Source organism: Physcomitrium patens, chromosome 17 (genome assembly GCF_059467195.1).
Source record: "Physcomitrium patens ecotype Gransden chromosome 17, ASM5946719v1, whole genome shotgun sequence".
Lineage (NCBI taxonomy): Eukaryota > Viridiplantae > Streptophyta > Bryopsida > Funariales > Funariaceae > Physcomitrium > Physcomitrium patens.
In genome coordinates, this window is record NC_143426.1 from 9,510,157 (window position 1) to 9,524,971 (window position 14,815).

Sequence of the window (14,815 nt, forward strand, 5' to 3'; positions counted from 1 at the left end):
TGTTCCTTAGATGTTGTTGTTGAAATTATATTCTCAACATATGAGTTATTTGAAGATCGAAAATCCAAGTCATCATCTACATTGCGACACACTAGAAGCCAATTAGGATGAAGTATCTAACAAAGCCTGTGCAACGGCCTGTGAAAGGTGTAGAAACATGCAACTCATCAGGCGAGGTATATGTATTGTTCTACAAGTTGTACCCATGTTTTGATCTCACGTACAGCTTCAAAACATGTTTGAGGATCTGCTCATCTGTGGCGCCTGTCTCTGCTGTAACTATCTAGATTTCTCTGCCACAATAAATATCACTCTGCCAAGCAACATAAAATACCTGAACAATGTCCTGATGCTAAAATGCAATTTCCATCTGTTGCCAGGGACAATGTTTGTTGACTAGCTTATGGCAGGGACGGGCCAGTGATCTGTTATGTGGATGTAGGTTGAAACTGAGCAGCATAGCAGACTGATTTTAACGTGGAAGAATGAACACATGAATGATATTAACGTCCACGATGTAAATCTAATGCAGAATTGTTGCTGGGATTAACTTCAGTTTCAGACACAAAGTTAATGACTGTGGAAACCCAGTTCACTACTGTGCTACTTCGTGGGCGTTAATACATTTCATATGTTCACTCTACCATTCAATCGTCTGGACTAACAAGTTTGTGCATCAATTGGTGGAGTTGATCGAAGACTACATGTGGTTGCACTGTAGGTTGTTCACATGATCTTTCAACAGAACAGAAATCTGGTTGGAATTTCCTGGGTTGTTGGAACCTCCAGGAATGCAGTAGCTACAGGGTAGTTTAGCCAACAATGTTAGACAGGCTGCACAGATTGCACCCTCGATAGATGCTGTAGTCAACGTGTAGCAACCTATACATGCAGATGACGAGAATTAGTTCAACTGTTTTTTTTTTCTCAAGCACTGCTAGGCTCTGATTTTTTAGGGTGTTTTGGGCCTTCTCTTTGGCAGATATAAATGAACAATTCCTTTCCTCTCTGTTTTTCTGTCAATTTTTTTTAGAAACTGATTCCTTTCAAGTTTCTGGTATTTGGTTTCTGTTAAAACTTTTGTATCTGCCCATGAACTTTTCCAGTTTTTATCTGTTTCAGATTATTTCATGTATGAAGTGTGGCAATCTTAGAGTAACACATAGAGCTCATTCTGATGCTTGTTTACATGCTGGTTTCACCATGTTATGTACTTCAATACCTTTGCGGTACACTAATACTAACATATTGCACTATTTATAACATGAATGTACATTTCAAGAAGGATATTTAATGATCATGACAGCTCAAATAGAACAGAGCTAGTGGGCTGTACAATGAAAAGCTATCTTTAATAATATTTCATACATTTATATTGTAAAAAGTATATCAAATTGAAAATCACTTTATGAGTGATATCAATTAAGTTGTTGAAACATAACAAATCAAAATTAACGATAAACTACAACTTAATTTTTTATTGTAATCAGGAGAAAGTAGGTAGTAGAGTATGAATAGCTCGGTGTCAGAGAGGAAGAACTTCCATGGATAGGGTTCTTTAAATAGCAGGCTTATCTATTATTATTGTAAGTGAGCATCAAGGATCATAAACAACTGCTATTGTACAACCAAATTTTGGTGGTGCTTAGCACGTGAGATACATAACACAGATGTTGAGAGGCTTTGGTATTAATGTTGGATTTATCAAAATACATAATGATCATTCATTAGGATTTAATTGATTGGAGCTTAAAGAAAGAGAAATTTACAACGGAATTGTCACACACTAATTAGTTATGCATCTCTCTCTACATGTATATTTACAAGAAAATAAAAGGGAGGTAAATAGAAAATGAAGGATGTATACTCACAACACATTAGTCTCTAGTGTTAAACTCACAGCGTTATTTATTTTGAAGTTTATGTAAGAATGTTTTAAAAGCAATTCTATGACAATGTGTTGTTTAACAAATAAATAAAATAATAATAAATCTTGATCTAGCATCTTTGCCAGCAACTCAACGTTTGTAATGTGTTAATTTCTATGTTTTTCGTGTGATTATGTGAAATTGTTCTGGTGAAACTCTCAATAATGTATTCCCGTATTGATGAAATTATTTTGGAGTAGTTTTTGAGTTATCAGAAATTAATCTACAATTTATTAGTAAACAAGTTTTAACCACAAAAATTCCTCCATCTAATTTGATTTTAAAAAAAAATTAAAAAAATTAAAAATTGTTTTGATGTATACAAAAATATTTATTTATTAACCCTTCAAAATGTGTTGTTTTTGTTTCTATGCCTAATTTTTGTTCCACAAAAGAAACATCATTGATTACACAAGTTTCTCTTCAATATTGTAACATCCAAGTTATTGAAGTAAGTCGAGTATTAAATTATTGATCTCCTACAATTACCAATGACTTTCAATTTCTCTCATGTAAAATATTATACATTTTATGCTGCATTATCAGAATTCACATTACAATCAAATCATTATATTTCTTTATTACCAAAAAATACATTACCTACTTTTTTTGACAATTTGAAAGTTTCATTCATATGTCTTATTTCCAACAAAAACTAAGAGTAGAGAGGTTTTGAATGGCAATACATGCACACATACATAGTTACATAATTGGATGTTTTAAGAAAAGTGAGAGTGAGAGATAATGAAGCCACTTTAAATTAGGGATTTTTGCAAAAAATCTTAATTTTTCTAAAATAAGGTTTGAGAGATGCTCTAAAATAAGGCAACAATAGTCTTCTTTCGCTTGGAGAGGCGCATCATGATGTAATTCAATACCATTGTGAAATTGATGTACATTCACAATAGTTAGGTTGAAGTATGTACATCAAATTCACAATGGTGAAGGAGATGCAAACCCCTTGAAAATCATCTATAGGAACGAAGTTTAGCCTCATACTGAATCTATGAGATGAAAACAAGGATCAACTTATTTCAACCCATTGCTTGTCCTATGAGAATCTTGGCCATGAAGATATCAATTTCATAGGGCATAAGCAAAAGCAAATGGTGAATGTGAATTTTTTACAATTCTTTTTTGCATTGGCAACATCACAATACACATGAAGTCATAGCATACCAAGGCATGGGCAAAATATAACGCCATTTCTCATGCCTCAAAGTAGAAGTTCTTTGACTAGGTGAATTTCAAAAACACCCTCACAATTCTACTCAACACCAAGAAGTTATTCACATTCAAAATCAATTGGGACATTGTGGATGTCGTTATTGATGATATTCAATCTTGATGATGACAAATTTGTGCCGACATGCATTGTTGATTTTCAAGTTGTTCAAAGATGCAAACAATGACCAAGTTGAATTTAGTAGAAAGAAGGATTTGAACCTCGAAGCGAACAAGGTGAAGATCAAATCTTTGCATTTGCTCTATCTTGTCATCAACTTTGTCTTGTGTAGAGCTTCATTTTGAATGGTGATACATCTTGTGGATGTCACAAAGACTTTATTGTACATGGATTGCTTTAGTGAATGCAGTGAAATTCATACAACTTCGTTTGTGAGGATGGTTTGTGTTGTGAGCTTGTAAATATTACAAAGCTCTTTTGCATCTAGTAGGCATTTTTGCTTACTCTTGATGTTAGTTCAAAACAATGCACCTCATATCTTGACTTCTAAGTTTGATTTGAGTATCAATCTAAGTTATACAATCTTCACTTTCTTGCCATTCTTTTTTTTGATTGCAAAACAATCAAAGTAATCTTCATTGTAGGTTCAAAACTTTTGGATATTATTGCTCCAAAATAGACAACACAACTTGTTAGAATTACTATAGATGGCAAGTGGACGATAATAGAGCAGCTTTCTAATATTGTGCCAAGAATGTATGAGGTAACTACTAATAGAATTGTGCAGATATAGTGAGTTCTATATCAACTTGACTTCATGGTCAAAGCCAAATATATCAAGTTATATGACGACTAATATGTCAACATCTTAATGGGCCTTATTTCTTACTTTTACTCACAATTCAATCTTATCAAGAAGATAGGTTGTATGTGCCTAAAATTCATAGATATGAAGTGATCATCTAAAAAAAAAAATGTCCAAATTTTGTTCCAAGGATGCACAGTGATCTGTAAGTATCTCAAATAAAAGCAACTTGCATGTATCTTTTTTTCTTTTTGGTAGGTGGTATTGTTTGCTCTCAATAATGTTGCAAAAGTAATTTCCACTATTATGACATAGTTACAAAGATTTAATATCTTCTTGAATCAACAAAAAGCCTAGCTCAAAGGCTTGATGCAATTATTGGTCTCATTGTGCAAAGTACAAGGTCCACACAATATAGAGACTCTAGCCATGGTTTATGGCGCCCCAAACTTGGTCATCCATAGATCTTAGTATATGGCTCTAATGAGTGCAAAGACCTTCATCTAAGATTAAGGCACATTTGTAATGAGCACCTTGGCTTCATTGCCTACAACCAAGGTCGAATTTATAGTTCATTTGGTGGCATCTTTGTTTCATGGTTTCATTAATAACATTGCATTTATTATTTCTTAACATGATTGCAATAACAACGCTAGCTACAAGAACATTCTAAAAGTCGTATTTCATGATTTGTGTAGACTATGGATATCTCCACTATATATTTCCATTTGTCAACACAAAATGTGATTGAAATTGGCTAGATGAGATGCTCATTTAATGAAGGATATGAAGAATGACCACCAAACCATGGTGCACACCTATTAGAAGGAAATTACCTCTAAGGACGCTATTGATAAGTATTCTAATTTGCAAACAAAATTTCATGTTGGATGGGCTCATTACAATGGCCAATTTCTATGGCTTCAAAGATTTTGTGGTGGACAAGCTTTTATTTTTTCTAATACAAGCACTATCATATCTGACTCCTCCGTGATTAAGTAGGAAAAGGACAAGCATTAGCAATGCCTTATTGACTTCTCGCTTGAGAGTATTCTACACTCAAAACAATTCAACAAAGTCTATCAAATTTGACAAGGATGGATGATTTTAGACAACTCTAAAGATAAATTTCATCCATCCCTAGTGACCTAAAATAAAACCTGGACACAACCTTAGAATAAGGTAAATTAGGTATTTGAGGGAAAGACCTAGTTTAAAGTGGGCTGGAGATAATGCTTGGTGATGGCTTTGGTTCAGGAAAAAGAGATACAAACAAAATAAAAAACCCAGAGCTGCTTTGGACAGACACTGCCCAAACTAAAAATGAAAATGAAAACTTCTCCACACTGCCCAGAGAGAGGCAAAAAGAAACCTAGAATAAAACAAAAAGGAAGAAGGAAAAAGAAAGCTTGCCTAGACGTCAGATTGCAAGGAAATGAAGGGAAGAAGCCTGTGCCTGACCAGAGTAATCTGACCTGAGCCAGAAGAGGGATACAGAGAGAGAGAGAGAGCTTTACAGGGGAGGTAGAGAGGGTGGTACCCAGTGTACCCAAAAACAGAAAGAAGGAAAGAAAGAAGAAGAAAGTGAGGAAGGAAGGTGACCTCTCTGCATGTGACTGATGGATGGACAATAGGACTTTCCTGCTGTGCCGTGGAGTCTCTCACTCACTCACTCCCACCCACCCTCTCACGCTTTTCTTTCTTACTTCCCCTCCCTTTACTAAGCTCTGCTTTGTTTACTATCACAACAAAACAAAACAAATAAATTTTTCTGGGGGAGGGGGGTTGCAAAGATGGGTTGCAGTGATGGAGGGGAGAGTGCTTGATTGTGATGAAGCTCAGCCCAGCTGCTGCCTCTGTTGTTGCAGCAGCTGGAGCAGCAGCAGCCTGACCTGCCATTCCCTCTTTCACTCTCTCGTTCACACTCTCTCTCTCTCTCCCTCTTTCTCTCTCTCTCTCTCTCTGGCTCTGACTGACATCTTTTCAATGCTTACTACTGCTGTTGTTGTTGTTGTTGTTGTTGCTATTGCAGAGGGTTATTCTTCTCCTTCTTGATTAACTTACCTCCTTTTGCACTCTTCTTTTGTTTCCACTTTCAATTCATGGTTGTGTCTTTCAAGCCTTGGTTTGTATACCCTCCTGCCCCACCATCACTTGGCTCGGCTGCTGCTTTGGTGTGCATTGCACTGAACTAAGCTGAGGTGCTGTTGTGTTTTTTATGTGGTTTTGGGGAGGGAGGGGAGTTTGGGTGTCCATGTGATGAGTCTCTCTCTGTGTGTGTTGCCCAAGTGTTAGAGTCACAGCCTTTTGGTGTCACAATGTGTGGTTGAAGTGGCTCTGTTTGAAAGAGAAAGAGAAAGAGAGAGTGAGCGTGCAAAGGACGGATGTTGCCTGTGTGTATGTTTCCATTGAGGAAGTAGTGCATATGCTTCTGACATATCGGATTTGAACAATCCGCTCGGTGAAACCCTAAAACTGAAGCATGGAATGACCACTTTGCATTCCCATACTGCTGAATCTGAGACAAAGAAAAAAGAAAGAAAGAAGAAGAAGAAAACAAACAAAAATAAAACCAGAATTTGAGAAGAAAAGACTAAACGAGCTCATTCATGGATTTGAAGCATACAATCAACAATCTCTCCCCACAATTATTTTATTTTCGAAACGGAAGGTTTTTACTTTTTATTTGTCAAAACAGTCGAAACATAATAACCCACATTAGGAATTGCAAGCACAGGTTCAAATCGACATGTTAAAACTAAACTTCAAAACTAAAAGAAACGGGAACACAACAAATAAAAGAAAGGACTGAGAATATGTGATATCACTAGACAGGGCCTCTAGCAGGTGTACCCACCAGAAATGAAAGGGGCTCAAAGTGCGAGGTGCCCTTCAGCCTCAACCATTAGTCAAGTAGTACGTGGATAAAACCATAATTCTCACAGTTTTAGTGCTGCTGTTTGATGACAAAAAATCAGGACCCCTCACTGTCCTTGTACCAGTGCAACTTAAAAGTGGGCTGTGTCCAAGTCCTTTCAGCTCAAGCTCAAGCCTCTAGAGATTAAACACCCGTTTTTCCTCACCAACTTAAACGACAAGTCCAAGTCCATCTTCCTCCAAGAGTCATCTGCAACGTACAGCCAAAGGCAGAAATCTCTCTGCAGCTGGGCAGACCTTTCAACTTCAACAGAACTTGTATCACTGTCTACAACTAATTTGGCAAGGCAATTGATAGAAACCGAGAAGTGAAGGTCAAATCGGTGATCCTAAGGCAGGCCTCTGTAGCTCCCTGACAACACATGTGTGAAGTTACTCAAACACACAGTGGAGCTCTCATGAGTCGTAAATACAGAGGGAGGGAGGTCATCTGTTCCCTCCTTTTCTTCTGACTTCTGGTGAGGCGGCTACTACCACTTCCCCTTCGCCATTCTCCTTTTCGTCTTCATGAGTTCTGCTGTGTTTCATTTTTTGTTTTATTTAATTTTTGTGGTTGTTGTATTGTTTCTATTTATTTTGATTCCTAGTCTGGGATCGTCCAAGTTTGCTTCGTTAGGTTCAAGGTGCAGTTCTGTTTTTGTAAAACGGAAATGGAGATAGCTTGTCAATCAGCTAGGTTGAAGTGCTGAAGGTCGTTGTAGTAGGGCCTGTGTCTGTGCCTCGTTGAGGTTTAAGTTGTAGGGTCGTGCTGTTCCTTCGTGACGTCGAGGTTTAAGCCACGCGGTGGTGTTTCTTGGTGGTGACTTTAGGGAGCCTGATCACATTGAAGTTAAAGTTTCTGAAACTTTTTGAAGCGCAAGTCTGAATATATGTGTGTGCGTTAATTGATTATCAGTGGATTTGTTGATGGAAGAGCGAGATTTGCGAGCTGTTTGACATGGGGAAATGGCTCTGGGGAGACATAGGCTTGCTGTAGTATGGAAGTAGCAAACTGTGCGTGATTGAGCTCCTCTCAGGGGTCTTGGAGGTGTGGAGTGTGATTATTGATCCTTGTTGAAGAGAGGGTTTTGTGGGGAGTTTAATGAGCTTGTCTGTTGTGAGGTGAGGGTTATTTACACTGAAAGAGAACTGCGAAGGGCAATCCAAGTGATAAGGAGAGTTAGACACACTGTACTTGCGTGACATTGTTGAGAGATGTTGCTCTCGGGAGCACTTAGCTACTTTCCACTCCCTCAAGTATGTCTGTGAATCGAGAAGTTGATTGTCATGATCATAGCACACGGTGACAGTATCAGGATCCTGAAAACAAGATTCAATTTTTCATTACAGGTAACCTTTTTATGACTCATACCTTGGAACGATTTGCCATGATAGTACAGCTTTTTAAGAAGGTTTCGTCACATCATCAACTTCTGCGGATAGAATGAAGTACAGAGAGGTTGCAGGCATGGAGCGAGAGGCAAGTTTTAGGAGGTGATCGGTGAAGGGTCCCAAACATACGAAGGGTGGGAAAAACTGGAAGCAGCTATGATAGGAACCCCTATTGCCTTTGGACTGACCATGATTGTTTGTTTCACACTCTTTTATTACTACTGGCGCATTCGGCAACTCCGAGCTCGACTTCTGTCCGCCCAATCTGCACCAGTTCAGGACGACTTCCCCGTAAGCACTCACCTCCTCTTTAGATTTCAATTCTACAGGGAATATATTTCCTTGAATCAGCTATTTTGCCTGAGACGATAACCCAAAGTCATGCAAATCAGTTGTTTGCGTCGAAAGGTTGAATTCGGGATTGGGAAGAACGTGGTGGAGACATTTCCAACTATAAAAGCATGTGAGCTGGAGTGCACAGCTGCTGAAGATCTGCAGTAAGTGCTATTCTTGACCAATCAGCCAAGTTTGTTCTGAATGTCACTCGTGTTTGCTGTGTGGAAGGGCGTATGCTCTGATCAAAGGAGGCTTACCTGTAACCTTAAGTAAACCAAATTGAGAGCCTTGTTTTGTGTGATGAACTCTATGGGATGAGCATTAATTTAAAACGCAACAATGTCTATGTCTCGACATCATTCACGGTACCTTCTTGATATGAAATCCGTGTCACTAGTATCTGCTTTTCTTTCAGCTCTACTTTTCATGGGTAGAGCTGTAATCTAATTTGGCGGCCAGGCTGTGAGAACTGCTCCATTTGTGGTGAAGTCCGATGCTGTACTGGTAATCACAGAGGCTACTGAAGTTCAATTCGGTAGGGGGCGGATATTAACATGATAATGTAAAATATAGAACTGGGTATGAGTAGTTTTCCTATCTCCGCCAGAGGCCTTGTCATTGTAATTGTGATCTCTCACGTTGAATCATTTTTATTAGGCTGTCGTTGCGGTGCTGAGTCATCGTTAATAACGAGAGGAGAATTAGGTTTCGTGAGTTAACTCCTAAGGTAACATCTGTCAATGTTGCAAAGAAGTTCACATTGAAAGGAAGGAATCGTTCAGGTAAACTTTGGAAGCATCTGAGTGAATGCTCCTGGGATTCAAAGCAAAACGTCGGTTTCTGAAAGTGGCATTGTCTCAATGGAAATAGGTTTTAGCGTGTGCGACCTTGATGAGATCAAATCTTTCTAATTGAGGATTCTCATGTAACTAGGTGCCCGATTTGCCTAGTGGAATACGAAGAGTGGGAAGTTCTGCGGCAGCTGCCTTTTTGCGGCCACGTCTTTCACACTCTCTGTGTGGGTGCTTGGTTTGAAAAGCAGACTACTTGCCCAGTCTGCCGCATGAGCATGTCAGAGCTTACGGGATCATTCGGTGATTCTATAATTGCAGACTCTACGCGCAACTGCAGAGTTCGTCCTCCCTCATCGGACGTTACAGTAGAGGTAATTACAAGCGACACTCCATCCTGGATACTGGTCAACCGTTGTCTCCCCTTGCCTGCCCCACCGGTGCCTGCAACGGAAACTACTGAGGGCAATCACACATGCACATGCACCACAGGGATTCTGAACGAAAATGGGTTAACGCAGCCAAAAATGGCGACTGAAACACCTGCTAGTCGTGAGTGTGTGCAGCTGGATGTTGCTCAGAGAAGAGAAACAGGCTCCACAGATTTTCATCTTGTCAACATACCACAAGAACGAAGAAATCTGTGTTCCAAATGTAAGCACTTCATGAAGCGAGTCAGAACTATCTCTTCTGGAGATTCTTTGTATTCAATGAACAGACCTGAAACCCTGCATGAACAGGGAGACGTCCAGATATTGCTTTTTCGATCAAGCGCCCAGTCTTGGGAAGGCAATGGTCTTTCGGTATCCCGTGATAATGAAGAGGTCGAAGGAGGGAGGCTCAATCCTCAGGAGACCTTTAGGTTGCAAGAAACAAGTGGACAGAATGGTATGACAGGAACGCACCAGTTTACCGTGGAGGCAGACGGTCCTGTGAGCAAAGATGATTCCAATGTCGATTCTAGTCGAAATTTCAGAGAAGAGAAAGTGTCGGAGAATGCTCTGCAAACCGTGTTAGAGTCTGCACAAGGATCATTCGAGTTTCAACCAGTTATCACAGCCAACGGTGAATTAACATTCCGAGCGACGACCCAGTAAGATGAGTAGATTTTAGGCTGTGATTCACTATCCGCTGGTGCTCAATCAGAACAATTTTAAGCACTTGTGGAGTTTCGCCAGAGCTCTGAGTTTAAGAAGCAATTTAGTAAAAGACCGTCAGTTCAAGCTCATTATTCTCTTCTAATCGCTTGGTATATCAACAATTCAGACAACACGACTGATCGCATTGTAACAGCTGAGCATCTTTTCTAGCTTGATCAATTGGTTTATTAATCTGCTTAAGGTAGGAAACCAGTGTCGTGGGAAATAGTCTGTCTGTGGAAAAGTTTTTCATTTTGTTTGAAATCCTTGAAACTGGCCTGGGAATTCTATAGTCTTAAAGTAAAAATTCCAAGACTAGGTGGATGGGACACGTTTGGTGCAAGTATCTATCAGCGAAGTGCTCGATCATGGGCCATGGCAACAAGAACAGCAAATTATTTTGCAAGATACTTAGGCAGGAACTTTTACTTCCTGGGCATCATCTTCATATTCTTCTCCTGTTTCGCAGTATATATATTTTTTTCTTCAGATTTAATGCCTATAAGCAGCCAAAATGAAAAGCTAAAAGTTGGCCAGCTAGACATGTTAATGAAACTTGGGATGCGTGACAAGGCTTGAAGTCAAAATGTCTTAACTGCTAGGTTCATCATTGAAATCTGTGAAACCCAGATGTGTATGGCATCTTGAACCGTGAATTGTAGTGATTGCTAGACGTACTTATTTCCTGGTATCTTCATTAATTCGGTGTCCTTGAAAGACGAGAAAGTAAAATTTATGGCCTATATTCTCACATCTTAATCTGCAAAGCCGTCATCGATAACAGTGGCCATCTTCAAGGTGATCGGTCTGATCAAGCTTAGCAGAATTATCAAACTGCAAGCAGAGAGTGAGAGGACAAGGTACATCACACACGGGCCATGGGGAATTGTCCCCATGTCTTTTACAAGGGCATCCACTGCCACCGAGGGCCTCGCATCTCTTTATTCGTTTGATCAACAAAATCTATCATCCACTTTTAAATGATTTTCTTCTGACAATCTCTGAAACCTAGTCGCACATGGTGATAAGGGCATTCAAGTTAATTAATGATTCATCAATAATGAGACACCTTTGACTGCTTGATCTACATGGTTGCCGTTGCTAGCGGATCACCAGAATGAAGCCCCATGCATGTAGATGCAAGAAGTTCCACATTAACGGCACGTTCTTTTGTCACCCACTGCTCCCCTAAACAATAAACATCATTATCCACCAATCCTGTCACTTGGCACTTGCAACATCACCGCACCACACTTCTCTTCCATTAAAGAAAAGGATAAGCTGACGGGTTCAAAATTGTGGGGAACGGTTTCATAGGCATAGATCGTCCTCTGAAAACATCCTACCACCTTAGAGTTTTTGAGAGGAACCCGCCGCGACTTCGACGTTCCGTGTGCATGATTTGCCATCAGGGATGTACCTGCATTACTGAGCAGTCTCTGACCCAACAGTTATAGATGACCACACTGTCGGCATACGAGTTGTGGCTTCAGAAGACGCATTCTCTTCGCGAGAGAAGATTGCTGGATGACGAGGCGAAGTTCCGGCGAGGGAGGTTTGTGTAGTTCTACGAGGGTGGTGTAAGTGCCTAGATGGAACACACACTGTTGAGGTCTGCCTACGAGGTAAGCAACACCACATATGGAAACAATCTCCGGGGATCATAGGACGAGCTGCAATTAGATTCATGTTTTTATCATTATAATACAAAAACAGCAAAAAGGTAGCAAAGTTACTAAGGACTTTCGTGTTTCCTTTACATGATTTCTTTACTAATACGTTGTCATAGAAGTTAGAGGAGACAAGATATGACAAGATTTATCAAAATTAGTTGCCCATCAAGCACATGATTTCTCTGCGCTTGATCAAGTAGGACATTGCAGGAGAAGGGTCTGAGTCGGTCACAGAACCACTGCGATTGACAGTCATCGACCTTCGTCTCATGGAAGCTTACGAGTTGAGTTGCAGTAAACGAGAAGCTGCTCATCCACGGTAAGCGACTATATTCGTCTGACACCATTCGCCATCAGTATATCGAAACGATTAACATTTCGCAAGATGGGTTCAGGCCGTTCTAATCACTTATAACATAACGAATGCAGGAAAATGTACCTTGAACTGGCAGCAGAGACAAAAAGCTTGCGCTACGTGCAGCCCAGGGGCTCGCTCACCCGCATTTTGAGCCGTCACGTCCACTTGTACTTGCAAATCTCAAGTGTTCAACCATACTGGTGGATGGGCATCGCACTGCTCTTCTGACAGATTACGGACTCTATCTCAAATAATCAACGGCTTCGTTTTCGGAGCAGATGATGAGGGGTCCACAAGGTCCAACTCAAATAACCTGATACGAGGCATCCTATCTCACGTCCTAATGTTTTGCATTACAAGACACCCGTACTCAAACTATATAATAACGCTGTGAAGTGCCCAGTAACTGTTTTCAAACCTCTATATTTCTATTATGATGTATGAGAAGAACTAACTCCCAACGTGTTTCAAGGTCGAGAGTCTAAGCAACCTTCTACGAAAATCGATGCTTTCAGCCACGCCATTGGCTTGCTTGAGATACTGACAAGAAAAAACCTGGAGATAGAAGTCAGTCACTGATACAACGGTTGGACCCGAGCTCGTAAAAGCTGCCATTTTGAAATAGAGTGTCCTCGATGTTTTAGATCCAGAGCTGCTGAAACTATATAAATGTACATTAGCAGAGAACAAAATGATGAATCGTGCAGACTCAAGGATCGGCCACGCTTTGCTGGACACCATCACCATCACCGCGGCGAACAATTGTAGAAGTTTTACAAAAACTTGAAGACATTCAATCGAAGTTCTTGGCACAAGACGCGGCTCATGACAGGCAATCCCGCAAGCTATAGTTTGACGTTACAGAAAACATACACGCAATTTTGACCGACAATCTCAAATCGTGAAGGGTTGAATTAATTGAGGAGTTAGAAACGTGTCACAAAAAGGTCAGAATTCGATTGCCAACACCTGGAGTGAGAAGCAAGACACCAGGTTGCTCACATAGCAAGTATGTTAATGCAAGGTTAGGAAAAGTCTACTACCTACACGACACAGTGCCATTCCAACCATTGACATCGGCGAAAGCTCATCTACGCGACAATGCCTCATATATTCTGTGAACGATAGTGTTGGGTTTCCAAAAGAGCATGATACTTTGACTGACACTGTGCACAGGCGCCGTCAAGGACTAATGTGAGCATGTTTGGTAGGTATATCTTTTGTGAATCTCCTAGTGAGAGCTACCGGGTCGTCTGATTACTTCAGCCTGCAGTCAGAGGTAAAATACTCATCAAGTTTCCCACTTCGGACGGTTCGATCTTGTACACCTCGTCTTGTTCGTGTGTGAGAGCCCTATGGGTCTAGAACAGCCATCCTGTAACATGGGAATTAGTTAGGCTTCGCTATTCCAGTCGCAAAACGTAGCAAATCAGAGACTTGTATTCTAATCACCAGCTGTACTCCACATTCAGGCGAACCTCCAATTAATCTCAAACATCACTCCACCTCCGGCACGCCTGGTAGAAATCCTTGCATTCTGTGTGCCGTATCGAACGATTGGCCACGCCAGGGCATGAGAACTACATTCCAACAGTTTCTTAAGAAAGCACTGCCAATTCAAGGGTTGGACCGCCATTAAAGTTCGAGGAGTTTCAAGACCATGTCCTCGTGTTTGTTTTTTCTGTTTCAGAGGTTCGGCAGAGACACCAGTTCTGTTCAGTCAGTCTCTTGTGCTTGTAAAGCCACCGCTTGAAAGTGAACTTCACAAGGAGTGTCCACATATATGCATCCTTGAGGCAGAATCCAATCGTTCTGCTGAACACTGTAAACAAGGTAAGGACACAAAGAACCAACGTTTTATTCTTGCGCTTGTAATTGAAAATGATAGGAGTGCATGCTTTCTCTTGGCGCAATGAGCATTTACAGCACACAAACAAGACAAAATCATAAATTCTTAAAAAAATTCCAGATAATTCATTGACCCAACGATACACCAAGGTTTATCATTAGGGCAGGCAAGCAGAGTGCGAAGCAGTGGGAGAATTGCATGAGCTCTCAACAATGATGCCTCACAAATGACCTCAAGCAGTGACCGCAAGATTGTGTAATTTAAAAATAAAAGGAATAAAGGAGGAATATTTATGTACAGAATGATTAAAGATTCACAGTATTTTGAAAAGAAATGAAGCTAAGGAGAAATTTTACTTTCTGACGACAGATACATCAGGTTCAAGCTCTAACTGAAGTGGATCAGCCACGTCTTGAGACGCTTCAATCCGTCTCAGTTCAAC

The 14,815-nt window shown here is 40.2% G+C and overlaps 1 protein-coding gene across 6 annotated transcripts; it reads left to right on the top strand.

Annotated features, from left to right (window-relative positions):
- Positions 1 to 7,095: 7,095 nt before the first annotated feature.
- Positions 7,096 to 10,703, top strand: LOC112294141 (uncharacterized). Of its 6 annotated transcripts, XM_024544342.3 has the most exons (5): positions 7,096 to 7,314; positions 8,186 to 8,518; positions 8,636 to 8,724; positions 9,497 to 9,728; positions 9,921 to 10,703. In XM_024544342.3, the coding sequence occupies exons 2-5, from the start codon at positions 8,384 to 8,386 to the stop codon at positions 10,449 to 10,451; spliced, it is 987 nt and encodes a 328-aa protein (XP_024400110.1). In that variant the 5' UTR covers positions 7,096 to 7,314; positions 8,186 to 8,383; the 3' UTR covers positions 10,452 to 10,703. The 6 variants fall into 6 exon arrangements, with proteins under 6 accessions (XP_024400110.1, XP_090099831.1, XP_090099832.1 ...); XM_090243705.1 differs by having other exon boundaries at positions 7,101 to 7,314; positions 9,497 to 10,703; XM_090243706.1 differs by having other exon boundaries at positions 7,101 to 7,314; positions 8,236 to 8,518; positions 9,497 to 10,703.
- The last annotated feature ends 4,112 nt before the right edge of the window (positions 10,704 to 14,815 follow it).

What these genes read in the sequence shown, in the direction of transcription:
- LOC112294141 (XM_090243705.1), top strand. Translation starts at nt 8,384, where the DNA reads ATGATAGGAACCCCTATTGCCTTTGGACTGACCATGATTGTTTGTTTC. An exon ending in CAGTTCAGGACGACTTCCCC is followed by an intron (nt 8,519 to 8,635) that starts GTAAGCACTCAC and finishes TTGCGTCGAAAG; the next exon opens with GTTGAATTCGGGATTGGGAA. An exon ending in ACAGCTGCTGAAGATCTGCA is followed by an intron (nt 8,725 to 9,496) that starts GTAAGTGCTATT and finishes TCATGTAACTAG; the next exon opens with GTGCCCGATTTGCCTAGTGG.